Here is a 27,500-nt window from a genome sequence, read left to right as displayed (position 1 = left end):
GTGTGTGTGTGTGTGTGTGTGTGTGTGTGTGTGTGTGTGTGTGAGAGAGACTAAACCTCCTGAAGGACTCATTTCGCAGCAAAGTGAAACGATTCATTTCGTTTTAATTTAAATGTCTATTGAGTATAATGTCTCGTTTGCATATTCCACCTTAAACCAAACGCTCTCATTTGCATTTCCCCCTTAAGTTAAACCAATCGCACCACTTTCCCTCAGCCGGCCAATCAGTTCTGCTCTCTGAGCCCCAGCCATGTGGATAATGAGCTGTCAGCCAATCACGTGCAGCCTTAAGATGCGGAGCTGGACGGGGATTGGACGGCAGCGGTGGACCTGGCGTGTCACAGCTCTGTTTCCATGGTAACTTACGTGTTTTATAATGAATTAGCTGAGCTGCCAGTCGTATTCTGTCTGTCACGCTCCGCCTCCTCCTGGCTGTGATTAGTTAACCATGTCGTACACGCTCGCTTAAATTAGTCTGAGCCAATCAGAGGGCTGGAGCTGCTCAGTGACACACACACACACACACACACACACACACACACACAGGGGTATAAACCACATGGCTGACTTTAGGAGGTTCTGTACAAATGTGACATTTAAAGAGAAACTAAAACTAAATCACTTCAATGTTCATCTTTAAATTATTTACCGATACTTGACGATGACAAACCAAAGCTAACGACACGGAATCCTGAATTTATACGACGATCTCGTTCTATCGCACGACTTTACGTTTAAAACAGACACGTCTCTTTAAAGCAAACTTTTCTCTTTATAATATCATTTTTTATAGTTTCCCAAATTTTATATTTTTAGGACAAAAAGCTTCCTGAAACATTTGATGCCGTTGTCACGGTTACCGGGCCCGAAGCCTTCAGACGGCGTGTGAAGCGGCGAAGCGTCTGATGAGCGTGCGGCTGTTCGGTGACTCGCGGCGGCAGAGGACACTTTGTCTCTGACTCGCGGCGGCAGAGGACACTTTGTCTCTGACCTACAAACACTGAGTGATGACTCGTCTGACAGATCAGCTCTGAGCAGCAGCTCCACACGCAGAAGATGAGGATAACAGGTCGTCTCACACCGGGTCGGCTCCTCTCCAGCCGAGCTCAGCGCCGGTGAGAGTGTTTATTCACGATGCCGTTGTTTGTGTTGAGTGAAATATGTTCGTGTCTCCATGACGCCGAGAAATAAGTGTCTGCTGGAGCTCGGTCATATTTCACCTCGTGACAGTGTTTTTCACACGTTTCTCTTCGGCTCGGCTTCAACAGTTCGTCTCACGTTTCCAAACCAAAGCTCTTCATCGACTCGGAAACCAAACTTCATCGGTCAGGAGACAAACATTTGGTTTCGTGGAACTCAGAGTCCCAGTGTTGTGTCTTTTCTTTCTATCAGTTTGACTCTGGAGTGATTCAGAGGAGCTGGGACGTTCAAACTGGTGTTTCCAGGTTTATCCTCGACTTCAGCTCATCTTCAGTTCTTCCTTCACATCACAGATCTGTATTTTCATCCAGTTCGGTCCTAGAAAGTCTTAAATTCCACATGTTTGAACCTTGTCCTGGAGACAGGCCTGTTTACACAGTGTAAGTGTTGAGTCATTCCCGAGCTTTGAAACCTCCTGACAGTTGTGTAGTGTTAACATCTGTCTGTGTGTTGTTCCTGTGTGAGTGTGTGTTTCATCTCCTCTTCACTTCCTGTTGTTGCGTCATGTGTTTCTCTGTCTGGATGTTTCTGAGCCGACGACCTCCTGCTGGGGGCCGCCCCCTAACCCCCAGATCAGTTGACGATGAGTGACAGCTGTCAGACTGCGGTGATGTCATTGTTTGCACTGGTGATTGACACTTGCAGGCTGACAGTGATGCGTGAGGAGACAGTGAAACACAGAGCAAAGGCCGAGCTGTGAAACGTCGCCTGCAGCAGAAAACAGAGATTCGTACTCGTTGGTTCATTAAACACCGTTACATTTATTAAGAACCTGAACTTTTTTAATTTCTTTAAACGTAAAAGTCACCTGATATGATTTTTATGACCCTGAGCACAAATGTTTGGATGATTTATGATATAAAGGATGATGATAAAAATCTCCTGAGTTTAAGGCAGAAACAAAAGGTTGTGGTCGTTAAAATCAAAAAGGTTCATTTTGCTACTGGTGAGGAACAGCAACTCCCTAATGTTTCCTGAAACCAGTAAAAGAAACCTGGTTGTCATCCTTTCTCCTCTTTTAGACATAAGAAGCTGTCTTTTCCCTTCGTCTCGTCTCTTCTCTTTCGTTCTGTTGAGAATCAGAGACAAAGACCTGGGGGGGTTCAAACTGGTTTTGTTGGTTTCAGATCTCGTTGAATATATTGATGGTGGAACTCGGGCGCTGCAGCTGAAACGCTGTGCGAGTTAATGATGTTGAATTTAAAAATCCGTTCACTCTTTTCACCGGAAAGCGAGACCTCGTCTTCTCGTCTTTCTGTTATTGCGAAAAAACTCATTCTCACCTCTTCACCTCCTCTTTCTTCTCCTCCTCCTCTTTTAATCAGGTCTCCTCTCTGAAGCGAAAAAACCCATTTGCTGCTGTTTTTTATTTCTAATTTCACTTTTCTCTTCAAACAACTGCAGACTTTGTCCCCGGCCTGTTTCCACATGAGCGTCATTATCCCCCTGAGCTCTGTGTTTGGTCTCCACCACCTCCTGAGCCAGACACGAGGCTCCTCGGCTGCTGAAGGCTCCTCCATGTTCTCCTGCTGTGGGTTTGCTGCCGGGCAGATTCTCCATCAGATCACGTTTGATGGAAACGCTGCGACTGAGCAGGACAGGAAGTTGCCGAGTTTCAGCCTTTCCCAGTTATTTGATATGAAATAGATTTGTGCGCCTGCAGTCTTCTTCAACCCTTCGCTCTTGACTGAGGCTTCTTTTCTTCATCAAACATTTACTCCTCTTCTTCTTCTCCTTCTTGTTCCCGGAGTCATAAATCAGAAAAAGGAAACTCTGCTGTGGAGGTGTTGCTTCAGGTTCTGACGAGATGAGGAAATATGATCCAGAGAGAACAGGCTGAGTAACGGGGCCATCAATTTAAAGGTTTATCAAAAGCTGTAACACTTCACTGACTTCACTCTGAGAGAGAGGTGCATTCTGGGTAGACCAGCAGCCTGATGAGCTGCAGCACGATGTGTCGATAACTTCCACACAGATGTGGATCCTGTTTGTTTACAACATCATCACATATAAATATATATGTCCATCGTCATGATGGGAACTGTAGGGACAGATATTCAAAACATGTTTCTTATCAAATTTAAAGAAGATATTAAAACTTAATAGATTTATTTAATATATTAGACATTTGATTTTTCCTTGTCGGTACATTTATCATCCACACTTTGAGAACGTCTCCAGAACTCTTCATACACAGATGTCTGTTGGAAACGGGGTTAGGGAGAGAAACTCTTTCTGATCACATGAATAAAACTCATGAGGGAAACGTCGTCGTATAAGTTTCCTTCTTCGAGTCGCAGTCATTTTGAATTTCAGATTAATTAAGACTTTGGCCTCAGCTTTATGTGGATGACTTCCACTTTTCCTTGGCTCCGTGTCCAGCGACGTGACTCTACACTTCCTGAAGTCTGACTTTTAATTACGACTGTCGCTCTCTAATAAATCTCCTCTCCTGAACGTAAACTCCTCCTTCACCTCCTCGCCTCGCTCTCCTTCTTTCCTCCTTCATCCCTCCTGTTCTCTGCGTCTCTCTTACAGATATATGTAGAGTTATCTCTGAGAAACTCCATATATCCATGTTGTGGGGATAAAGGGATTCTCTGGCAGGTTGTTAAAATGACTCATGAGTTTAATTTGAACCTAAAATGAGATTTGCAGTCGCTCTGTCAGAGCCACTGTTTTTTATTTTTTTTTGGTTCTTCAAATGGCGGCGTCTCGCTGGATGAAACTCACGGCTTTTATTAATAGAGGAGCACATCGAGTAACGTGTTGTTGTGTCTGCTTCCTTTCTCAGACTTGTTGGCGGTGCCCAAGCATCCGTACGCCGCCATGGAGAACTGGGGCCTGAGCGTGTTCGTGGAGCAGAAGATCCTGCTGGACGCCGAGGTGTCGTCCTCGTCCTATCAGATGGAGCTGACCATGGTGGTCGTCCACGAGATCTGTCACCAGGTAGGACGGCCCGACCGCCTGCGATCTGCACGACCTCACACGTATTAATACGTTTTATTAGAATATAGGTAAAATCAAGCTTTAGGTCAAGTTTGGAAAAATAAAATGTATTGCTAAAAGAAATCCAGTATGAATATGGTTCATATTTAACATGAACGTTTGAACAAACATCTCATCTTCTTTATATGGTTTCATGAAAACAAATTGAAAGAATTACAGTTAATATTTGTTATTTATTATTATGAAATTATACTGAATCGATCATTTCAGCTCAGATCATTTGACAAAAGTCAAAGCTCCTCTTCATTTTTATATTTCACCCAAATTTTAACATTTTCATTAACCAGATTTGTTTTTAAAATGTTTCATAAGAGCTACGCCCCCTGGTGTCCACAGAGGTTTGACCTCCTCTTCTGTATATTCAGTTTTCTTTCCACCACCTGGTCACATGTGTCCGAGTGGACGTGAGCCTGATTTTACTCAGACTCTTTAATAACTGGGATTCAGAGCTTGTTGGAAATGTAATTAACTCGCTCGTGTTCTGCTCCTCGCTCCTCGCTGCTCGCTGCTGCAGCTCAGGCAGGAAAACACGGCAGGATGAAGTGTAGGCGGCACCTGAGGTGGCAGCTGCGACATTAAACCTCTGCGACTGTTAATCAAACTGCAGGAGGTGGCGACGCCGCGGGAAACGTCCAAACTTTTCACCGTCGACAAACACACAACACAACCTTTTCAGTTTGGAGCCCGGCCACAGTGAGACGGTGGAGACGAGTTGTGTTGTTGATGCTCTGGGAACGTGTCGGACTTTCATCTGCTGGAGGAGCCAGTTTCCACCCGGTCCCTTTGTCTGTTGGTTTTCTAGTTTGGCAGCAGGGTTAAGCAGAAACTACTTGATGGATTTGCACCAAACTTGGTTGAATGATGGGACACGGGTCCAAAAATAACTCGTTAAAATTTGGTGCAGATCTGGACAAAGAGGCAGATGCAGGAATTATTTATCACTTTCTTTAACGAGCTGCCTTCAGACATGCACTGGACTTCGGGGGGGTATACAGATATCTCAGGATGAACAAGTGGATGCAGACGTACGAGCTCTGAACGTATCAGCTGGATTTCACTGCAGGTTTTAAAAGAAAATTGGAAATGAACTTTAATATTCACATATTCATAGAGTCAGAAGAAGGATTACGATTCATTTTGAACATCTGTAATGAAACTAAAGCAAAACAGAATCCGTCACATTATTATTCCGAGCAGGTTATTGTTTCTGAAGACGTGTGTGTGGAGGCCTGTGTCTCGTGTCTGAGGATTTAGGATGAAAACAGTTTCTCCACAGTCTGAGACTGGAGCAGGACGAGGTCTCGAGGAGACGCTGATGCTCAGGTCTGATCCCTCTTCACGCCGCCTGTCTGCGCTCGTTAGCTCCGAGGTGACGGATTCTGTCTCTTCTGTTTGTGCTGCTCTTCTCCGAGCAGGATATTTGAGAACAGGTTTTTAGGGAAGCCGGCTGGAGAGTGGAGCCACGGGCCGAGAAACATTGATTAGTTTTCGACCTCGATGGGATGTTTCTAAACTTCTTACTCCTGAACTTCACTCCATGGTTTCCCTGGATTGTTTGGATTTTGCAGATGCAGAAGGAATATTAAAAAATTTAAAATAACTATTTGAAGAAACAGTGCAGCGTCAGTTTACCTGTCAGTTTATTATTTACTGTCTGATTTCTGTCAAGTGTCACACGTCCCTGTCATGTCGGCACGAGTCAAAACACCATGTGGAGCTTTAAATAAAGTTTAAATGATGCTTCAGAGGAAATGATGCACCTGCAGGACGACGTGTTAAAGACAAAAAACACGACACTGAGCCTGAAGCCGCCGCGGGAAGTGACATCGCTGGTTCACACTCAGCTACAGGATGTGAGTGGAACAGGAAATAAAACCAAGGCTGACGAGGAAAAGATCAGAATGTTCCTGAAACTGAGGCAAATGATGAAGTCGTAAACAATTCAAAATGGCTTCAACGGAAACATCAATGTGTGTGTGTGTGTGTGTGTGTGTGTGTGTGTGTGTGTGTGTGTGTGTGTGTGTGTGTGTGTGTGTGTGTGTGTGTGTGTGTGTGTGTGCAGTACGACGTTGAATACGTGACGAGATGATGAATTATTTGATTGAAGACGTTTCAGAGGCAGAGTTTTGTTTCTGATGCGACTGGAGGTGAAACTGAAGATTTCTGCAGCGGATGAACCGGCCCTTTAAACGTTAAAGTGCTTGCGCTCGTTTTGGTTTTTGATGATGAAAATGAAAAGCTGCAGTGTAAATATTGCAGCGCCGCTGGCTGACTGAAGAATGTGTCGTTCTCATGTAATTTTCCTTCAGGACGTGGCCTCAGACCCGCGTCTCTCTGTGCTGAGTCTGGATTAATGTTTCCCTCAGGCAGCCTCTGGTGTGGAGCAGAGAGAACAGAGCGAATAACAACGTTAAGCTTCTCACTCCGATGCTCTGCTGTATATAAAGCCACAGATTTTATTGCACAGGTCATAAAAGATGAAGTGCCGGTGTTTTTGTTTGATTTTGACTCTTTTCACTTTGGTTTTTTGTCGTTTTCGTGCAGCTTCGCTCGTCTGTTTTGTTGGTTTAGAGCGAGAGAGCGAGGTTTAGAGCGAGAGAGCGAGAAGAAAGAGAAACGATAAAAGTAAAGTCTTGTGTGCAGTTTTTCATTCCATCCTGAAGTCACTTATCTCCCACACACACACACACACACACACACACACACACACACACACACACACACACACACACACACACACACACACACTAAGAACTTTAACTGGAAAACAGAAACAGTGGATTCGCAGATTTCTTTGGTTGGATCAGTTATTACCTCCGACAGGGAGGTTGTGTTTCCATCTGCATTTATTAAACAATTATTCAAACCATTTCCACAATATTTGGCAAAAGGGAAAAGGGCAAAAGAAGAATCTATTAAATATTGGAGCAGATTTGAATAAAGGATTAGATTCAGGAATGTTTTTTCCTCTGGAGACAATGATTGTCTGAACCGTCAGATTAGCTTCATCATGTTTTTCATGTCCGTCAGAAAAAGGATGAAACGAGGACTTAAAGGTTCTGAACTGAAGAATCATATTTAAATCTGATCGTTGTTCTGGTTCCGTGTTCTACACTGAACCTGTTTCCACTCCACAGACTCACATCGGGCCGCTGGGTCGACTCCCAGTCAGGAACCATTACACACGCCACACGTAGTAATTTTAACAGCAGACTGGTGATGGAAAATGAAAGTGGTGCCGGTGTCTTGTTGGATTTACGCTGCTGTTGTTGACGTGTTCGTGTTGCGCTGCTGATCTCAGGTGAGCAGATGGAGGGAGTGTGGAGCGAGATGAGAGCAGACAGGAAGCTGTCGTCCGTCAGCTGAGAGGAACACGCTAGTTAGAGAGCAGATCCGCTCAGACACTAACTGAGCACACCTGTTGCTCTGAGCTGCAGTACCACTGATGGCCACTAGTTGCTGGATTGAAAAACGTTGCATTGTTGTGATATTAAGGATTATTATGAGCTCTATGAGTTGATATATGATGGAGAGGAGCCTCAGTATCACATCCCTCCAATACATGTTACTGTGGTTGGAAGTGTCTTGATAATAATAATTGGGGCGAGACAGCCAGAGAAAGAAGTGGAGACGCTTCGTCCATCTTTATATACGATCTTATATATATGATATATATGATTGTAGGTTATATAAAGGTAGTAACTGTCTGAGGTCACGTGCACAGCGTGGTTTGTTACGTGCGTCCAGATGTGCTCCCTGTGTGGATGTGTGCAGCAGAACTGACGGCTCGGCTTCTTTCCATCTGCTCACTGTTGTGAACGAGTCACTGCACGGAAACCTCCGAGTGGACCAAGTGATTTTGACGTGCGACCACACACACACACACACACACACACACACACAGACAGACACACACACACACACACACACACACACAGAACACACACACACACACTCGTAGGATTTGTTTAATGCTTCCAGTTTATTCCCCTCAGGTTTCCGTTAATTAAAACAGACAAAGAGAAACTGGTTTGGTCTCTTCATCTGTTGATCACGTTATTAGAACCATCAGCAGGAGGAAGCAGCTCAGTGGGAGTTACGCCCCGTGTGACAGCTCAGTTCAACGTGAGCACATTTGTCTCTCTGTGCTTCTGGAGATTCCCAGTGGACGTCCTGCGTTCCCTTCACCTCCATCTTAACCTTTACCAGCCTCCGATCAAAGCTGCAGATCAAAGCTGCACCAGAACCCGTGATAACCTCAACCCTGAAACACTCTGAGGTTTAAGTCCCGAGAACATCAGTCGGAGGGATTCAGCTCAGCTGGATACTTGAATCTCATCTTCCTCTCCAAACTGAACGTCTTCATCAGTCCACTTCTTCCCTAGAAACTGAGACCAGGTGATTTCTGATGTCAGATAGTTTGTGGACGGACGATGAAGTGAAGCTCCTTCTGTTTTACAATGAGTCCTTCACAAACCTCGTGTTGGAGGAGTTGGATGTTTCCAGCTCAGCCGCCATGTTGTTTCCTGGTTGACAGTCAGTCGAGCGCAGGGATGACTGACAGCTCGGGGAGGAGTGTTTTTCTCCAGTCAGGTGTTAAGAGGGGACAAGAGGAGGACAGAGCCGTCAATCATCAGTACAGTAGAGAGCCGCTGTGTGTGACGTACGTGTTTTCACCACACCTCTACCTGCGTCTTTGACTTCCTGTCTTCATTTAGACACGAGAGCTAAAAACGTCTTTTATGTTCCGCAGATTAAAAATACAAGTAGTTTAAGCTTCATTATGAAAATAAGAATAAGAGGTTAAACACAGGAGTCACTCTTTAAATGTACAGTTGTTCCTCAGACGGACAGAAATGCAGAGTACACACCCTCCCAGTGCAGTGTGTGTTGTGTGGTGTTGTGTTGTGTGTTGCTGTCAGTGTGTATAATCTCCTCTGCAGTGTTTTGCTTCAAACTAGATAATTTATTGTTTGCATAGAGTTCATTAGAATTCAAGGAGCCATAAATCATCTTATTGTTCTCTCTCCACCCGTCTCACTCTTTCTCATTGTCCCTCTCTCTCTCTCTCCTCCCAAAACTGTCTCGATTGCCCCCTGGTGGCTGGCTGCAGTACAGCTCGTTAACCTCTCCTCCTCCATGTTAGCAGACGGGACATTGACCAAATTAAAATTAATTAAAGTAGATGTTAAATTACAGATGAAAGATGAAAGATGGTTTCCATCATCTCAGGTCGTTCTTATCTCACTGATGTTTGTTCTGATAAGTTTGGTTTTAATTAGTAATTTGATGAAATGTCATGATTGACAGCTGAGACTCACTTCATGCATTCGTATCCAAGAAATGTTGGCTTCATTTCTGGGTATTTGAAGGAAGTGGAGTCAAGTCGTCCATCTTTATTTATAGTCTATGGTAAACACACACACACACACACACACACACACACACACACACACACACACACACACACACACACACACACACACACACACACACACACACACACACACACACACACACACACACACACTCGTCTGTATTAGACTCACATTACAACAGACCCATTTCTTCCATCTGCACTTTCTTCCACCTTTCACCATATTTTGACCTTTGACCTCTCGACTCTCACTTGAGCTGTTGTTGATCTGGGAAGTTTAAAAAAAGAAACTCTAATAACTCGCTGGTTTGTTTGTTTGTTTCATCTCCCCCTCCCTTTTGTCTTCATCGAGACTCAGTAAAGCGAGAAGCTGTTTCATGTTCTTTGAAAACAAAGCTCAGTCTCCTCAGAGATGTGAAATGTGAGGCAGCTTCGTTCTCGTAGATATCAGTCCTCTAAACACGGTGATTTATTTCATCTACACTCATGAATTATTCTCTGAAGAATCAGCGAACTTAATTAATTATGTCGTTGATTTACTGATTATCGATTAATCATTGAGAACGAGAAATTAAATCAACTGTTGTTGAAGTGAAAATCTGAGATTCACCTGCAGCCTCCTCGTGTTTCACAGCTGAAGGACTCGAGTGTTCCATCAATAATAATGTGTGAGAGGAATACAGTTATATGTGTGTGTGTGTGTGTGTGTGTGTGTGTGTGTGTGTGTGTGTGTGTGTGTGTGTGTGTGTCTGCCTCCTGCTCATGTCCGAGGCTAATTAACAGGCCATAAACAAACATCTTACACCCTGAGTGTGTGTGTGTGTGTGTGTGTGTGTGTGTGTGTGTGTGTAAGGCTTATTAGAGCTATGATACACACACACACACAAACCTTATGCTTAACAGATATAATGAACCACAAATGTAGTGATATATATAATATATTATACACACATTATACACACACACCTTCCTGTAAACAGTATTTTAAAGATTTACATCTTCAGTCAGAACCAAACAGCTGAATTTAATTTTCCCTTTGGATTTGTCAAAAGTGATGAAAACGCAGAATAAAACTAAAACACAGCCTTGTCTTCTAAATAATAGAAATGTAATTCAACCAGTCAAATGCACTTTTGACATATTTTATTCATGACCAACTTTAATTTATTGATGTTGTTTCTATGTTTGTGTCGTGTGGAGTCGTCTCAGGTTTACTCTGATGTTCTGTATGTTCATTAAACTGTGGAAGTTACAGACTTAAACTGTTTTACATCAGGTTACAGACCAGAAATAAAACATCTGTGCTGCTGAAATAATTCACTGTCACATCCATGTTGGAGTGGAAGTTACTTCAAACAAGATTCAAATGTTTCAGGGCTGAAATGAGGAAGGAAAATACAACACAATTGAAAACGATAGAAGAGAATGAGATGAAATATCCAGCGACAATAGAAGATAAAAGAAAGAAACGAGCTCGACTCTCAGATGTTCTTCAGAGTTTCTCGCCCCGATGTGAATGAATTAGCATTTTCATCGTCCTTATCAGGGGCCGATATGTTAATGTATATTTGGTTGGATCGTGTCTATAATTAGGTTTGACCTCGGTCAGAGTTTGGAACTTTCAGGGATTCCAGTCACGTTGATTTCTGCAGAGAAACTGAATCAGACGAAGCTTCAGTCTCGAGCCTCAGAGACTCAGACGCTCACATCTGAACCGTCCTGATCTGAACTCTGCAGCAACTTAGTCCAAGTGTCGAGAACCCAGATCCACGAGTCCTGTAGCAAACCTCTTAGACTCCACATGTGCACGAGCACATCTGTGTTTCTGTGCGTTTTGACTTTTGGCTCAGGACGTGTATGTAGATGTGGAATCCGTCCTGTTTGACCGATTCCTCTTCACTTGTACGTGAACAAGGTGTTGATCTGGCAGCTAATCTAGATCTGTCGAGCAAAGCTTTTAATCTTTATCCTCCTGGTCCAGATGCTGTATGGTTCTTATCCTGGATCCATCTGGTCCAGATGTTACTAGTTTCCTATCTCTTATTATTAATGTGGTCCAGCTGCAGCCGGGTTCTGTTTCTTTGCCCTGTTGGTCTCCAGTTCTCCAGCACAGGCTATTATCCCAAATCAAATTGTAAAGATTAGCAGCATTTGGCCGGTGGACGCCGTTAAATCCCAAACCCAACAGCGGTGCACAAAGATTAATTAAGCGGGAGCTTTGAGAGTTTGCTGCGACTGTTGTTGATCGTGTTCCTTTCAACTGCAGCTCGTCAGGGCGGAATATCCGTGAGAGTCTTTACAGCTTCACAGATGTGCAGATGTAAACAGCGTTTGTGCCAAACGACAAACAAGACTGGGTTTTTTTGTCGGCTGTCGTGGAGCTGTGAGAATCTCCATCCAAACAGAAAGTGAAAATCAGATTCAGTCCCTCTGCTGAAGAGACGGATGAATATTTATAAGTGAGGGTCACACGGAGGGAGGAGGATGATCAAAGGCACAGATCTGCTTTGTTCTGAGAGAGAGAGAGAAGTGAGGGAAGGAGAGGACCAAGGTGCTGCTGTTGAGAAAGAGAGAATCCTCCTGTTTCCTCGTCTTTAATTCACTGCGTCACTGCATAATGACTGTGAAATTAAATGTATGACGCAAGTGACATTATTTTAAGGATACCGGCGACTACAATGTAAATTTTAAAAGCAAAAAAGGAAAAGGATGTTAGATTGTTCCATTGCTGCTGTAATGGTAACAAGGACCCCCAACGCTGCTTGTTGTTGCACCAGAAAATTCCCCCTGAAGGTTCCCTGGAGCAAGGCACCGCAGAGCTGCAAAGACTCATCTGCATTTAACAGGAGGCTGAAGCTTTACCTGCACTGAGGCTTCTGACCGCACACACACAACACACACAACACACACACACACACACACACACACACACACACACACACACACACACACACACACACACGTCTATCTATGTCACCTTGAGTTATTACTCACACTGATGAGCTTTATGAGCAGCAGCAAGTTATTGTCTGGGTGATATTTTCCCCGGGTTCTGCCTCTCAGGCGTCATACTCTACCTCCTCATTGGCTGAGGTCGTTGGAGCCTCCTGCAGACGGAGAGAGAAGGTGTGTAGTTGCTACTCGGGGTCAAAAGTATTTCGTCCAGTCAGAGGGACGAACAGTTACTGGGAAACATCTGGGTAGAGACTGGACGGTAGCCAATGGAAAGTTGTGAACATCCGACACCGCTGCCCTTTAAACTCTGTGTTTATTACCGTTACCCTGACAACCAAAGACCATAATGCCCATTGGTACCCGCCTATGGGTCGTATCCGAGGGTAATATCAACTTTATGGATTTCAGTAAACGGCAGAATCCCTTTTTTCTCATTGGTACATTTTAAAAAGCTGTATTTATTTTGCTTTTGCAAATATTAGATTTATACGACCTCGTAATTTGTCTTTCCTGTGAGGAAGCCGGGCGGACGACGAGATAATGGGTCCCTGGGCATCCACACGTTAAAGCCCCCTCCAGCCCTCCCACATGAGTGCGCGAGCCAAAGACTGAAAGAGACACAAAGCGACTACAAATGACTTGCTTGTGTCAGTGGCTGTTGTGTGTCTGTCCCTGTGGTCGTTGTGCGTCTCTTTGTAGTCGTTTGATAGACTTACAACAGTCGTTTAAAACACAGGCTCTGTACCCAGCAGCCTCCCTCAGAAATCCAGCCATGGTTGAGAGTGATCAAAAATTAAAGAATTGTTCCCCGTGTATCCTCAATGCTCATGTAAGTTTAATATGATGTTGTAGCACTCACTGGGCGAGCAGTGTCTCAGTTTATCTCGTTTCCTGGATGGACCCCGAGAAGAATCTTCCCGGGCCGCTCTCAGACGCTGTGTGGTGTCGTCGGTCTCTGGGGTTTTCGGGGGGGTTCTGGTAAATCACTGATTCCTCCTGATGCTTGACTTTAATTTCACGACGCACTTGTGTAACCACGGCAACAATAGCAGCCGTAACAGCCGTAGCCGTAATGGCCGACCCACTGGAGGCTTCTTCTCCTCCCTTTAATGAGGATGAAGCTGGATGAGAGACGACAGAGCAGCTAATGAAGGCGAGAGTGTTGTAAAATCTGCAGAAGTCGTCATTTTTAATTATTACAGAAGTCGTAACAACTATAGAGGATTAGTCTTCTTTATTGAGTCTGTCACCGCGAAGCTAAAACTCTCCAGAGGAAAATTAATTAGGCTATATTTTGTATTTGTCGGGGGGGGTCTTGAGCAAACTGTACCAGTGTGAAATTAACGGTTTGATGAAAACTGGAAAGTAGCTGACCCACTTCGAGCTTTAACAGCCGGCCAGCGGACGCAGACTGAAACTGTCGTGTTTCATGAAAGAGCAGCTGACGGATGTAAACTGATTTCTGACCCAGGACAAAAAGAATCTCCTTCATCAGTCACATTCAGATCGGAACCCGATGTTTTAACTTCTTTGTCAAACTTTATCTGGCAGCGTCGTGTTTTCCACAAACTGTCGTGGTTTCCACTGAGACTGTGGCTCCGCCTCGGGGAGTTGAACCACCGCCTGCCGCGCCAGGCAGCGGGCCTCAGCCGAACAGCCTGCCAGCTCCCACAGAGTGGTCGGTTTGAGTCCCTGCCCAGACTCAGCCCTGGCGGACAGAAGGCAGGAGTTAAGTTAGTGTTCATGTCTGAACATATTCTTCTGCTTCAGGTGATGAAGCTGCAGACTGTGTGAGTCCGATCGGGTGAAGCAGGAAACAGAGTCAAAGAGTCGTGGATAGGAAACGGCACTGAACCTATTTAAAGAAATAAATATTTGATTCTGGCTCGTTCGGCCTCGGCAGAGATTCAAGTTTGGCCGAGAAAAGACAAAACTAAAATGAGAGGGAGGGAAACGTGTTGGGAGGAATTACTTAATGTTCTTCACTACAGATTATTACAGCATCCAAATCCTTACATGGAATTTATAAGGTTACTCCAAGAGATGAACGTATTTTAAATACTTTAAATAGTTATAATACTCTGACATGTAGGAGTCACGTCGGTCTGACGGTCATGTTTAGTCTTAAACTAGGGAAGTGTAGTAAAAAACAAAAGGTACACACTCCTGCTACACAACCGTGCTACACAACCCTGCTACACAACCCTGCTAATGTCAAAGAAAACAACGAGCGTGCTACTGACCCCGACGACCTCAGTCTGTGGGTTGTACCACGAGCAAAGACTCCCGTGTCGCTGTGGGTCGTAAACAACCCGATCAGCGGTGACTCCCGACTCCGAGGTCGGACCGTCCTGGTGCTGAGTCGGATCCTCGCTGCTGTGGAAAGCTGCTGGAAGTTGTCAAACACACTTGTAATGCAGGTGTGTGTGTGTGTGTGTGTGTGGATTAAACGGGCTGACGTGGAATACTAACTCGTGACGGATACCACTCGCCTCCTCCCGCATGCACATTATCTCCACACGCTCTGTTTGCTCTCAACAGTAAAGGTCTCAGAACCTTCTGATGGCGTCTCTGATTTCCATTAGAGCGGCTGCCGACTGTTCCTCCTTCACTTTCAAAACAAATAAATCCCCAGTCGTCCGTTTCCCGTGCTGTGCCTCCTGATTTGTATGCTGCATATGGACAGATTTGTGACTTTGGGCAACATAATTACACTCGACTTGTTTCAAGTGCAGAGTGAAATGATCCAAATAAGAGTCTGACGCCGCACACACTCGTGCTTCACACACACACGCTCCACTTCACTCTCGACTTTTACCCGTTCTGTGTTTGATCGGTTGAAGGACAATTTGCGTCAGAAAGCTGAGAAATATGTAAAGAAGCACAAGGCACGCAGCGAGCGGAGGTGTGAAACGTGCAGAGTCTCTCCTGCAGTCTGAGGCTGGAACCAGGCTTTAAAGGGAAAGTGGGGATGAACTCGCTCCGCTCTGCAGCTGAAGGTTTAACGGCAGCGTTCGGGCTCAGGAACAAAGCTGGCAGGGACACGCGGCTGTTCCCTAACGTTACATCCTTTTTATTCACACCGTGTTGCCAGGAAACAGCCCCGGTCCACACGTATTCCCCCCGTGGCCACACGTTCCACTATCTGCAAAGTTCACTCCACAGTCTATTTTATACGTGCTCCGCCTTTATTAGACCCGACTGTTGGTTTGTGCCCCGACGAGGCTCCGAGGCGCCCTGAGACAAGACGTACTGCCCAATCAGGTGGTAGCATGCCCCGGAAAGCAGGAGCCAACCCCGCCGCTGCCTTTGTCACACTTAATGAGCAGCATGGCTGCGGCCGCCCTCGGGTGTTGCTGATGAATAAGGCCTGCTCCGTCACGTCAGCTCAGGACGCACGCTCGGCTGGCTGCTGCTGGTTTGGAGTCATCAGGTGGAGACGGAGCGAGTCCTCCAGGAGGCGGCGGCAGGTCCTCGCTCACCTCTCAGAGCCCGGCTGGATTCACTCCGAGCTTCGGTCACGCCAGCGCCGCGGCTCCGGGGACGTTGTTGTGTTCACCTCCCTCCTCGGTCCAGTTTAAAGTATTAACCGGATGCATTGCAAATTAATTTAGCTCGAGGTTCCCAGAGGATGAATCCAATGATTCAGACTTTTCATCTATGAAAATCTATCAATGACTCCGGTAGCAGCAAGAAGAAGAAGAAATAATAAAAAATGTGATTTTAAACCAACAATGTGTTTTGTTAAGAGTCATATAATTTAGTTTACAGCTCAGTATCACTATTAGAATCCATCTTCAGTGTGAAACTCCTTGTGCAGCTTCTTTAAACTCACCACAGGAGTTTGTTCTCAGGGGTTTTTGAATCTGTCCAGATGAACTGATCGTGTGTGATGTAACAGAGAAGTGTCCTGTGTGTGTGTCCTGTGTGTGTGTCCTGTGTGTGTCCGGCAGTGGTTCGGTGACCTGGTGACTCCGGTGTGGTGGGAGGACGTGTGGCTGAAGGAAGGCTTCGCTCACTTCTTTGAGTACGTCGGCACCGACTTCCTTTTTCCAAAGTGGAACATGGTGAGTGAAAACTAAAACTCTATTTGCTGTCAAACCAAATAATGCTTCCATCTGCGAACATGGAGGAGGAGGGTTGTATTGGAGCCAGATCCAGATGTTTTGGCTTCACTTTCGGGGGCCGTCATGTCGTCCATCTTTATTTACAGTCATGATGAATCTAAATATCTGCTGCTGCTGCGTTTCAGTCGTTTGTTTTCTCTTTATGGTGTAAGACTTTACGTGTCGCCCTGGGACACAGTTTGTACAAGAAGAAAGTTAAAACGGTCTTTTGAGGAGGAGTGAGTCCTGACCGTGACGTCTCCTCCTGACTCCTAACACCTTCCTCCTCTCTCAGAGATCAATATCTGATTCCTCCTCCTCCCCCTCCTCCTCCCCCTCCTCCTCCTCCTCCTCTCTGCAGCTCAGCAGATAATATTCAGTCTAAATCCACGCAAGGTATAATCCTATTTTGTTTTATTCGACTCAGGTTTGCAAACAAATTGATGCAGAGAGTGAGTCAGCTGCAAACACAATAAAATTAGAAATGAATTCCTCTTTTTATTTGCTCAAAAACCGCCCGACCGTCTCCCCCTGAAAACTCTGTGAAAACTTTCCGAAACTTTAAATTAAAGCACACACTCGCTTCCTCCTGCTTTGTTTCTGCAGATGTATGTTGTGATTTACTTCCAGCGGAGAATGAGTTTAAACCCAAACACCTTATCTCCGGCATGCACACCCAGTCTGTTACAGCCGTGACGTGGCATTTTTAAATCCCTGTTACTGGGGTTCTGCTCGGCTGAACGCTCTAATGGAAACAAAGGGCTCCTCCAATAAAACACACAATCATGATAAAGCGCTCGCCGCCTGATAAAACCAGTTCATTTACAACAGAGGTTTGTATTTGAGAAGCAGCGAGTCACAGCGAGAAGAACAGAAGCAAACAAATACAAGTGTGACAAGGAAAGAAAGTCATCACTTCACCAGCTTCAAGATATCAGAGTATACTATATTATACTTATTATTCTTTAAGCGGTTCAAAGTAAAATCCAGTCGTAGTTAACCCTTTGAACTCTGCAGTAGAAATGTTGCTCCAGCGTTCACGTTGGTAGTTTCACTTCCTGTGATGTCATTTCCTGGAGAATCCTCAAAGGCTTCATATCTCTGCAATCTTTGCAACCTAAATTAAAACTTGTTCGTCAATAAACCCCAAAAAATTGATGATAGAAGTACAGAAAATGTTCTGGTTTTTATTAAATCTTGATGAATAAACAAATAAATCATATTGATCCAACATATTTCTAATATTTAAACAGGAACAACACTCTAAGTACATTGTTTAGTTTTTTATACTTTACTCTGGTTTCATGTTGCCACTGTCGTGTTTTTCAACTCACGTAAAGAAACGTTAAGACGTCGTCATGATCGTACAATAGGAGGTGGAGGACAGACGCCTCGACTTCCTGCTGCAAATCGAATGAACGTTCTAACTATTATAGTTTTTATTTTAGATCAGTTTAAACAGAATCATACGAACAACAATCTCAGTTTTCAGAGGATGATAGAGGAGATAATCGTCCATTCACCACTTTTTTAAAGTTGAGTCTAATTCTAATGATAATAAGCTCCGTACATTTCAGACATGAAGCAGCGCAAAGCTCCGACACCATTATCCACACACACACTGTTAAACTGTGTTAAAACAAAGTTCCCTTAATTAGAGCTGAAGAACCTTTGGCAGAAGCAGCTTGAATCTCGTCGTCTCTGATCCTCGTCCACTGTGATCAAAGTCTTTCTCTTAATCATAAGTGTTTAAACGTTAATGTCTCTCGGGTTCAGAGCGGCTCATTCATGTCTTTAGCTCAATTACACAAGTGGAAAAATAGTTTTCCTCTTGTTTCGATGAAGGAACAGATTCGGTGTCGGCTGCTTTTCCTTCTGTTGACTCCACTTTTCAAAGAGACGGCAAAGAAAACAGGATTTAATTATGCAGCTACATTTAACTATTTTAATTAATTGCCATCTGAGTCCAAGTGTTTGTGCCAAATTTAAAGAAATCCACTCGTAGTTTTTACTGAGCATAGCGCCCCCACGAGGCCAAACACATCAGAGTGACCTTGACTTTTCGATTCTAATTAATCCTTTGTTCCTGTTGGACCTTTGTTCCTGTTGGACCTTTGTTCCTGTTGGACCTTTGTTCTGGACGTACTGATGTTTTTTTGAAGATGTTTCTAATATAAGTGTCTAACGTCCGTGTGGTTAACGGCTGCTCGTCTCTGCCGGAGCTTCTATCTCCGACTCTCCGGGGTCGTTTCCCACGCAGATAAAGAGAGAGAACGCAGGTCAGAGGTTAAACAGCCGATGTGAGGCAGAGCGACCTCTAATGGAAATATATGAAATATTCATGTTGAAGAGACGAAGACCTTCATCTCTTCCTCCTCTTAGAAACAGACAACGAGAGAAGAGTCGTATCGATTCCACCTGAGGTCAACTGGCCTCAGATAAAATCATGTATCCTGGTCTGAGTCCATCTTTATGACAAAATACTGTTAAATTATAGTCTGTGATAGTTTGTATTTTCTGAATCCAGGTGGAAACTATTATGTAAAATGATATATATATATATATATATTGTAATGTAGCAATATAACAGTTTCTATGGTGCCACAGGGAAACATCTTGAATTCAGGTTCTTCTAATAAAGTCATGAAGGCTTTTAAAGTTTTAATTTGAACTTGAAACTCGAGAATTCATCAATTTTCTGCTTCTGCTCCAGGTTCAGATAATGAACTAATTCATTCTCATATATTAAACTGCATTAACTAGACCTTACGAGTTTTATCATTGAGAATAATATGTATATCTATACTTGTATATATTACAGAATGATAGATTATACTGTAGCTGATGCCAAGTTTAAATGGTGTTGAAATGAGGATGAAGATGGAGGGATAGGAGGAGGAGGAGGAGGAGGAGGAGGAGGAGGAGGAGGAGGAGGAGAAGTTAGGTGAAGCAGGGGGAGGAGGAGGAGGAGGAGGAGGAGGAGAGGTGAAGTAGGGTGAAGCAGGAGGGAGGAGGAGGAGGAGGAGGAGGAGGAGGAGAGAGGTGAAGTTAGGTGAAGCAGGAGGGAGGAGGAGGAGGAGGAGGAGGAGGAGGAGGAGGAGAGGTGAAGTTAGGTGAAGCAGGAGGGAGGAGGAGGAGGAGGAGGAGGAGGAGGAGGGCGACAAGCAGACGTTTTAAGTTCAGCAGCTGCTCCTGAACATAGAACTCCATCTTTGTGTGTCTGTGTGTGTGTGTGTCTGACTTTCGGTCTCAGCCTCCACATGTGGGTCCATCTGGTTCATAATGACCATATGGACCAGGTGGACCCCCTCCGCCCCCCCCTCTCTCCCTCCCTCTTAGTTAAAGTGTTTCTTAATTCGAGCTGATGTCTCATTTAATCTGATTCATTTTTTTCTCTCAGAGTAATTCTAGTTTCGTCCAAATGTGCAATTTAGCTAATTAACTAATTGTGTAATTTGAGAGGAAGTCCCCTGATTCTGTTTGATTGTGTGTGTGTGTGTGTGTGTGTGTGTGTGTGTGTGTGTGTGTGTGTGTGTGTGTGTGTGTGTGTGTGTGTGTGTGTGTGTGTGTGTGTGTGTGTGTGTGTGTGTGTGTGTGTGTGGTCTGTCTTTACCCAGGAGTTAGCCATGTCCCGTGAAGTGGGATCAGTCGAGCTCTTGTATAAACAAACTGTTTATCGGACACATAGTTGAGTTACTTCACTAAACTGTTTCAGTTACATCTCCCAGTATATAGTCTGATCCCAGCAGGTATGAAAACCCATCAGCATTAACAACTCATGTGGCGTCCAAACCAGAAATAGAAAACAAAAGACCATGAACTGTACATAAAGGAGGACGAGGACAGCGCCCCCTGGTGACTGGTGGCTGTACAGCTCAAAAAATCTTCTCCATATTAGCAGATGAAACAAACTAAAACATCTAAGTAGATGTTAAATAAATATTTCTCAAAGATGGTTTCTTATAATTATAAATATGCCCATATATATCTATCATATCCTCTTAGTCATCAACACTTCTGTATTTTCTGATGTTCATTAAAACTTAATATCTTTTGAAACTAAAGTTTAACTTAATGTGATCATTAAAACCACATCTACTTTATAAACAACTTAAATCCACGTATTACACTGAGCCACACTGGGCCAAGAATTAGCCACATCCCAACAGATACTGTTAATTTAAAGAAGAGAAAAAAGAGGTTCCTGTTCATTCTGTTCATTAACGACTAAAACTTAATAAGCCACCAATTCCATTGCTTAACAAGATGGAGGCTCATTAAATCCAAATCTCCACAGTAAACACTGGAATCCATGAATTAGACTGATCCGCACTTCTCCGGATTTACCCTGATCCCTGGGGTAATTTAGACAGAGCTCGTTAAAGCTCAACATGTTTGTAGATGTCGATTAAAATCCTGAAAACCGAAGAGAAGAGCAGGAGAGGGAGGAAGAGGAGTAATGGAAGGGAACGAGAGGAAGAAAGAGAACAAGGAGAGGAAACAGGTGGAGGAAATAAGGAAAGGGAACAAGGAGATAAACGAATGAGGAAAATAGGGGATGAAAGTGGGAAAGAATAAATAGAGGAAAGAAGAGAAGTGGAAATGAGACTTTAGGAAGAAAGTAAATGGACCAAAAGGAATTAAAACAAAGATTAAACAGACAAATCACACAACTGAACCTTTGTTTACAGAAACAACTGTTCAGATAAATGGGAATTTGATCGAGACTTTGTTTTTATAAACTTGTGTTGAAAGTATTAATCACATGATGTCGCACGTTGATGATGTCGCATGTTGGACGTTTCATGTTCAACGATCAACACAATGTTTCCATAAGTGAGACAAAGAACAAATGTTTGTGTTTTTTAGGAGAAGCAACGATTTCTGACTGACGTCCTCCACGAGGTGATGCTATTGGACGGCTTGAGCTCCTCCCACCCCATCTCCCAGGAGGTGGAACAAGCGGCGGACATCAACCGAGTCTTCGACTGGATCGCGTACAAAAAGGTACGTGCCTGGAAAATAACACAACGACGTACGACTCACCGTCATGAAATAATTCAATTCATCCTCGAGTCTATCGGAATGTTTGTGCCAAATTTTAAGTGATTCTTTAAATGTGTTGCAAAAATATCGCGATCACAAGGCAAACAGCAATCACCAAATTCTAATCAGATCTTGATTCTTAGTGAACGATAGTTTCTTTCTTCTTAATGTCGCTGGTGCAGAAGCATAAAAATAGTAAGTAGTACCAGGAACATCCACAAGGGGGACCCCATTCCACAAACTAGCAGCTTTTGTTATTTTACAAAAAGCTAAGTGACTCCTCGTGCTACAGCGAAATGTATTTATCCTCCTGAACTTATTAATCTTGAAACATCATCTGTGGCTGAATAAAGCAACACAATGAGAACAACATGCATCATCCACAATAACATCAGAAAATATTACATACAAACAAACCACGGTGCCGAGTTTCCACTCTGAGATTTCCCCATATGCGTAAACACTTTAACATTCTTTCCAAAACAGAGAAAAACTTATTCCAATTACTTGCACCACAGAAAGTCGCAGCCGATGCCAGGAGCACAGCAGCGAGGATCCAAATGCAGATGCCAGAGGCAGCGCTAATAGCTCAGGGAATTTATTTACAGAGAGAGAAACAAAGCTTTGAGGGATGATGAGGCAGGCGAGGGTCAAAGCAGGAGGATGCAATCCAAACAGGCGAGGATCCAGAAATACACAGGCAGGAATCCAAAGTCCAATAAACAGGGAGGAGAACGTGCCGGGGGGGGGACGAGGAACCTTGAAGACGGAAAACACGACGGAGGAGAAACGGAACCGAGTGAAGAGGAGAAGACGGATGATTGTAGGATCTGTTAAAACAAAGTCAGCAGGGAAACGTGGGTAAATACAAAAGGTGATCGAGTCTTTTTCCATTGCCAGAAGAGGAGTTAGCCTTTGTGTGTTTCCCAGGGTGCATCGTGTTCGACATCATGAGGCGATCTCTCACCTCGTTGTCTTAATAAATTAGTGCAGTCACCTGGGTGTCACGTTTCTGTCACTGCCAATCGGAGCCTTTTCTGGGGTTGTTTGAACTGATGTCCAATAGGCTAAGCTGTGTTAGCAGTGTCAGCAGCGTCAGCAGCGTTAGCAGCATTAGCAGCGGAACCTAGTAACGCACAAATAATCTCCTCAAAGAATAACAATGTCACGACAGTTTCAAATTGGTCAGCGGCACAAATTCACAGTTTAACTTGGAATCTCTGATCCACCGGAACTGATTTATTTGTTCGTGACCGTCGAGAGGAGGTTTTACCTGCTGCTGTGTTTAAAAGTGTGTTTCTCTGCGCCGTCTGCAGGGGGCAGCGCTGATCCGGATGCTGGCGAACGTGATGGGACAGCCGCTGTTCCAGAAGGGCCTCAACGTAAGTTCATGTGTTCGAGTGGGTCCAGATGTGGATACAGAGGTGAAGGGTTCTCTGAGGACGAGGGGGGAAAGCTGCAGTTTGGCTTTCAAATTAATTGTGTGTGTGTGTGTGTGTTTGTGTGTGTGTGTGTGTGTGTTGTGATATTTTCAGCTACACACTGACTGGAACACACTGAACTCAGATTGGCAGCGAATAAGCAGATTTGGCTGCAGGGCCAGTTTGAGAGGATGTTTTTTTCTCGACTGTAAAATCTCCTTGTTACGACAGATTTGACTTGTTGAATCAGAACTGTACAAAATGTTCTTCGTCTTCTACGTCCTGAGGTGTTTGTGTTCTTCCAGTTTCACGTCCGTCACGTGTTAGAAACCTCGTCAACACGTCCACTCGCTCTCTGGGAAGCTTCCACACGTTGTCCTGCTGCAGTAAAAGTTGTAGTTTAACGTCCAGACTCCGACTCGGACGTTTGGCTCAGGTCTGAAAACAGCTTCATTGTGACAGCAGCTAAACATGAAATGATAAAACCTCAGTGTAATGAGGAACCATAAGTTAGTTATTTTCTGTTTCAGTTTATTCTGGGACAGGTTCAAAGAGAAATGAAATAAATGGATCCGTGGCGTCGCAGCTCAGCGCTGGCTGGGACACAAAGCGATGAAACATGAATCAGAGCACAAAAAGAAAATGCAGTGAAACTCGGTAATAATTGAACGTTGAAAACGTTCCTGTTTTTCTAAAGCAGAGCAGTCATGAGTTAATTTAACTGCATTAACCACACAGACAGACTGAGCTGCATTATTTATCACTCACGGCTGCTAACGGCATCTGTGATGGTTAATGTTCACGTCTCAGGAACATCACAGACACATAATCTGAAAGAATCCACTCGGGTCAGTAGAACATTTTATGTTTCAGTAGAGAAACTGCTTCTATCAGCAAAACGGCAAGAATTCAGTTTGGAGTTGAAATAAAGATGATGTCATCACACGTGTAAGTGGGTTAAACGCAGGTTTTATTCAGAAAGAGAAGTTATGGAAATAATCCTCAACACAAACACAGAGTCCTGGTTTCACTGCAGCAACCGTCAGTGACCTGAAACACGCCGAGAACCACAGTCTATATAAAACACTGCTGATGCAGCAATGCGGTGTGTGTGTGTGTGTGTGTGTGTGTGTGTGTGTGTGTGTGTGTGTGTGTGTGTGTGTGTGTGTGTGTGTGTGTGTGTGTGTGTGTGTGTGTGTGTGTGTGTGTGTGTGTGTGTGTGTGTGTGTGTGTGTGCGTGTTACAGGTCCACGTACAATGTGCTGAACATTAGTTTCAGTCGTCAGCTACATAAAAAAACTCGTTCCTCATTTTTCACGCGTTCATTGAGCAGAAACAGAAGAAAAAAGGTTTTAAACTGATTCTGCTTCATTTCTACGCTTGAATCAGAAACTTAGAGAAAAATATGACTCATAACAAACCGTTAAAACGACACATGATGAGTCTCACTCTGATAATCTGTGGCACGACAGGTGCTTCACTGTGAATCATTGAGACGAGACGATAACTGCAGCTGAAGTTTTAAAGTTTTAAAATGTCTCTGATTCCGTTCACGTGGATTTTAATCAGCAAAGTGAACTGGTTGTATTTTCTGTTTAATTCACTGCAATGAAACAAAGTACTTTGACTTAGATACTGTACTTCAGTACGTTTTTCATGTATCTGTACTGTACTCAAGTAGATTTCTTTCAGGTACTTTACACTTTTACTCCACAACATATATCAGCAAATATCCAATTCATCCACACACACACACACTCTGGTTTCCACTGAACGTTCGTTATCAGTGGAAACTGTTTGGTTTAAGTTTATCACAGCGTTAAACTGTGTGTGTGTGTTTATCTCTGTTCACGTCAGCCGGAGAGAAGGTGACACACACATGCACACACACACTTTGTTGTTATCATGTGTGTCATCTTGTTCCAATAAAGAGTTTCTTCTTTCCTTATCACCGTCCGTTCACACAACAACAACTGACTGTTGGTGAGGCACACACACACACACACACACACACACACACGCACACACACACACACACACACTCTCTCTCTCTGCTGGTGTTCTGTCTTATCTTCCTCTTCTCTCCCGCCTCTTTCTTGTGGCGTTACGAGCTGAACCAACCTCCCGAAGCTGCGTCCGCCGCTCGGGGAATTAGTTTTCTTCTTCTTCTTCTTCTCCTCCTGACGCTGGAGACAGGCAGAGATCAAACCAGACACGACCGTCAGCAGCGGCTCGTCGCCACGCCGCTAAGCCTCCTTTTGAACCGGCACATTCTCTCCAGGAGCTTGTCACTCTTCACTTTGTTCATTAGCTCTGGAAATATAAAAACTCGGAGCGAGGATCGAGTCCAAAGCTCTTCGGAGTCAACACAGAAGATAAACTCCGCACGAGGCCGCTGCTTCATGTCCATCATGTTTGATTCCACGGTTTCAAACAGTCACAGAACACTTGTCACTGCTGTTTTGCTCAGGAGATCATATTTGTCTGTTTGTTGGTTTATTCGTCAGCTGGATTTTACAAAAACCACTAAACCTGATTTCAACCAAACTTGACGAAGGGATAATGAGAAGAATCCATTCACTTTAAATATGGATGCAGATGCAATCAAATCATTGAAGTTATCACCACTTCTATTTATCCTGTAAGAATTAAACATGATGTTCTTTGGTGGTTCAGTCAATCTCAAGGTCGTTTAGTTTCCTCTTATACTTTAAGTTGTCATGAGACTGGACTCCATTCAGGTGCAATGCATGATGGGAGTTGGTCCAGATGCTGCAGGTCAGGTGGAGACGCTACCTGCTGATGTCATTTCCTGTCACGTGGTGCCTTCAGGCTCCTCCTGATGTGTCGTCTGTTGTTGTTTTCCAGGACTACCTGCTGAGTCACATGTACAGCAACGCAGCCAGAGACGACCTGTGGAACAAACTCACTCAGGTAACGTCGGTGCCTTGCTCAAGGGCAGGGATTCAAACCTGTATCTGTGTATCCAGACTGTGGAGACGCTCGTTAAGATCGACTCAACGAGAAGGGGGGTCTTGTTGCCATGGTAACATGACTGACAGGTGGAGGCGAGGCTTGTTTGCTTGTTTTGCTTCACATTGTTGCTTAAATTAGCTTCTTCGTTAGAGCTGTTCGTTATATTTAATTAGCTCTGCCATCCAATCAGATCTGTAATTAACTGAAAGTCTTCGTTCTCTAAGGTGATTTAAAGATGAAATATTGACGAAGCTCTTACCAGGTTATTGATGAGCTGTTGGGATAATAGCCTCATTAACAATGTAACCAATCATTGATCAATTAGTGTGAATGAGTCCTTATCGGTCATTCATTATTTATATTTGTGTGATTGGTCCAGGCCATGCGTTCGGAGGGGCGGGACATTGACATCGGACAGATGATGGACAGGTGGACTCTACAAATGGGATACCCCGTCATCACCATCACCAAGAACCAATCGGAGCAGCTCCCTACTCATTACATCACCGTGAGCCAGGAGCACTTCCTGTACGGACAGGAAGCCAGGAGCAACAACAGGTGGGTGTGAAACTCTGAAGCAGCTCGCAAGTCTAAAAATATACAATATATATATATACAGTATATATATATACAGCTGTATATTATATTTAGCATATAGATCTGGTAACCTGTGACGTATATTCCATTGAACATTCCTCAGTTTATCAACAAATCTCAAACCACAGAATCCGAAGTTGTCGATAACTTTCCGTGCCAGTTGCTTGTGTGGTTAAACCGCAGGTTCAACAGGTCACGACTTCAGGGACCCAAGTTTAATTTGACATCACACGGGCATCGACCACGGAACCGAAAACACACAGTGAGAACGAGTGTTTGAACAGCAGCAGAACAAACTGAGGAGCTAATAAACACTTAAAGTCTCCGCGTTACGAGAATCCGTGTTCCAGGTTCAACTCTGTGTTGACTCTTCATTTATCTGTCGTTATAAAACCAACGTCATCGTGTTTTTATGGCTCAAACAACCAGTGACGGTGGTTAAATGGTTCAGAGACGTTGACCAGTATCCAAACAGCTGGAACTCATCAGGGATTATTGTTTGTTTCGGCATCAACCCGCCGTGATGTCCCCTGTTGGTTTGAGTGCTGCTGTTCTGACGCCTCAGTTTGTTCACCGCCATCTTGATTTTTGAAACCAGAAGTGACCATTTTGGGGGGCGGAGCCTGACTGAGAGCTTGAGGACAGTTGCCCCCTGCTGGTCAGAGAGAGAAGACGGGTTTTAGATACTTCCACCTCATGACCTCAGCGTCACGTAACGTTTTCTACGAACACATCTGGCGGCTGCAGCGTCTGCGTGACGCTCGTCCGACTCCCTCGGCGTGAAGGGCTCCCCCTGCGGCTCAGTCTCACACC

The 27,500-nt window shown here is 44.2% G+C and overlaps 1 protein-coding gene across 1 annotated transcript in view; it reads left to right on the top strand.

The window, feature by feature from the left end:
- The window catches only part of LOC118101836 (thyrotropin-releasing hormone-degrading ectoenzyme), a 109,238-nt gene that overhangs the window by 56,500 nt on the left and 25,238 nt on the right, over positions 1–27,500 (top strand). The window contains exons 5-10 of the mRNA XM_035147858.2: positions 3,995–4,149; positions 16,495–16,608; positions 21,517–21,654; positions 23,010–23,075; positions 25,983–26,048; positions 26,470–26,648. Of these exons, the coding sequence (XP_035003749.2) occupies positions 3,995–4,149; positions 16,495–16,608; positions 21,517–21,654; positions 23,010–23,075; positions 25,983–26,048; positions 26,470–26,648 (718 nt within the window). The remainder of the gene's footprint in view (positions 1–3,994; positions 4,150–16,494; positions 16,609–21,516; positions 21,655–23,009; positions 23,076–25,982; positions 26,049–26,469; positions 26,649–27,500) is intronic.

The sequence above is a fragment of the Hippoglossus stenolepis genome, chromosome 22 (genome assembly GCF_022539355.2).
Source record: "Hippoglossus stenolepis isolate QCI-W04-F060 chromosome 22, HSTE1.2, whole genome shotgun sequence".
Classification (NCBI taxonomy): domain Eukaryota; kingdom Metazoa; phylum Chordata; class Actinopteri; order Pleuronectiformes; family Pleuronectidae; genus Hippoglossus; species Hippoglossus stenolepis.
Note: the sequence above shows the minus strand (reverse complement) of the source record. Positions and strands in the feature narration are given on the sequence as shown.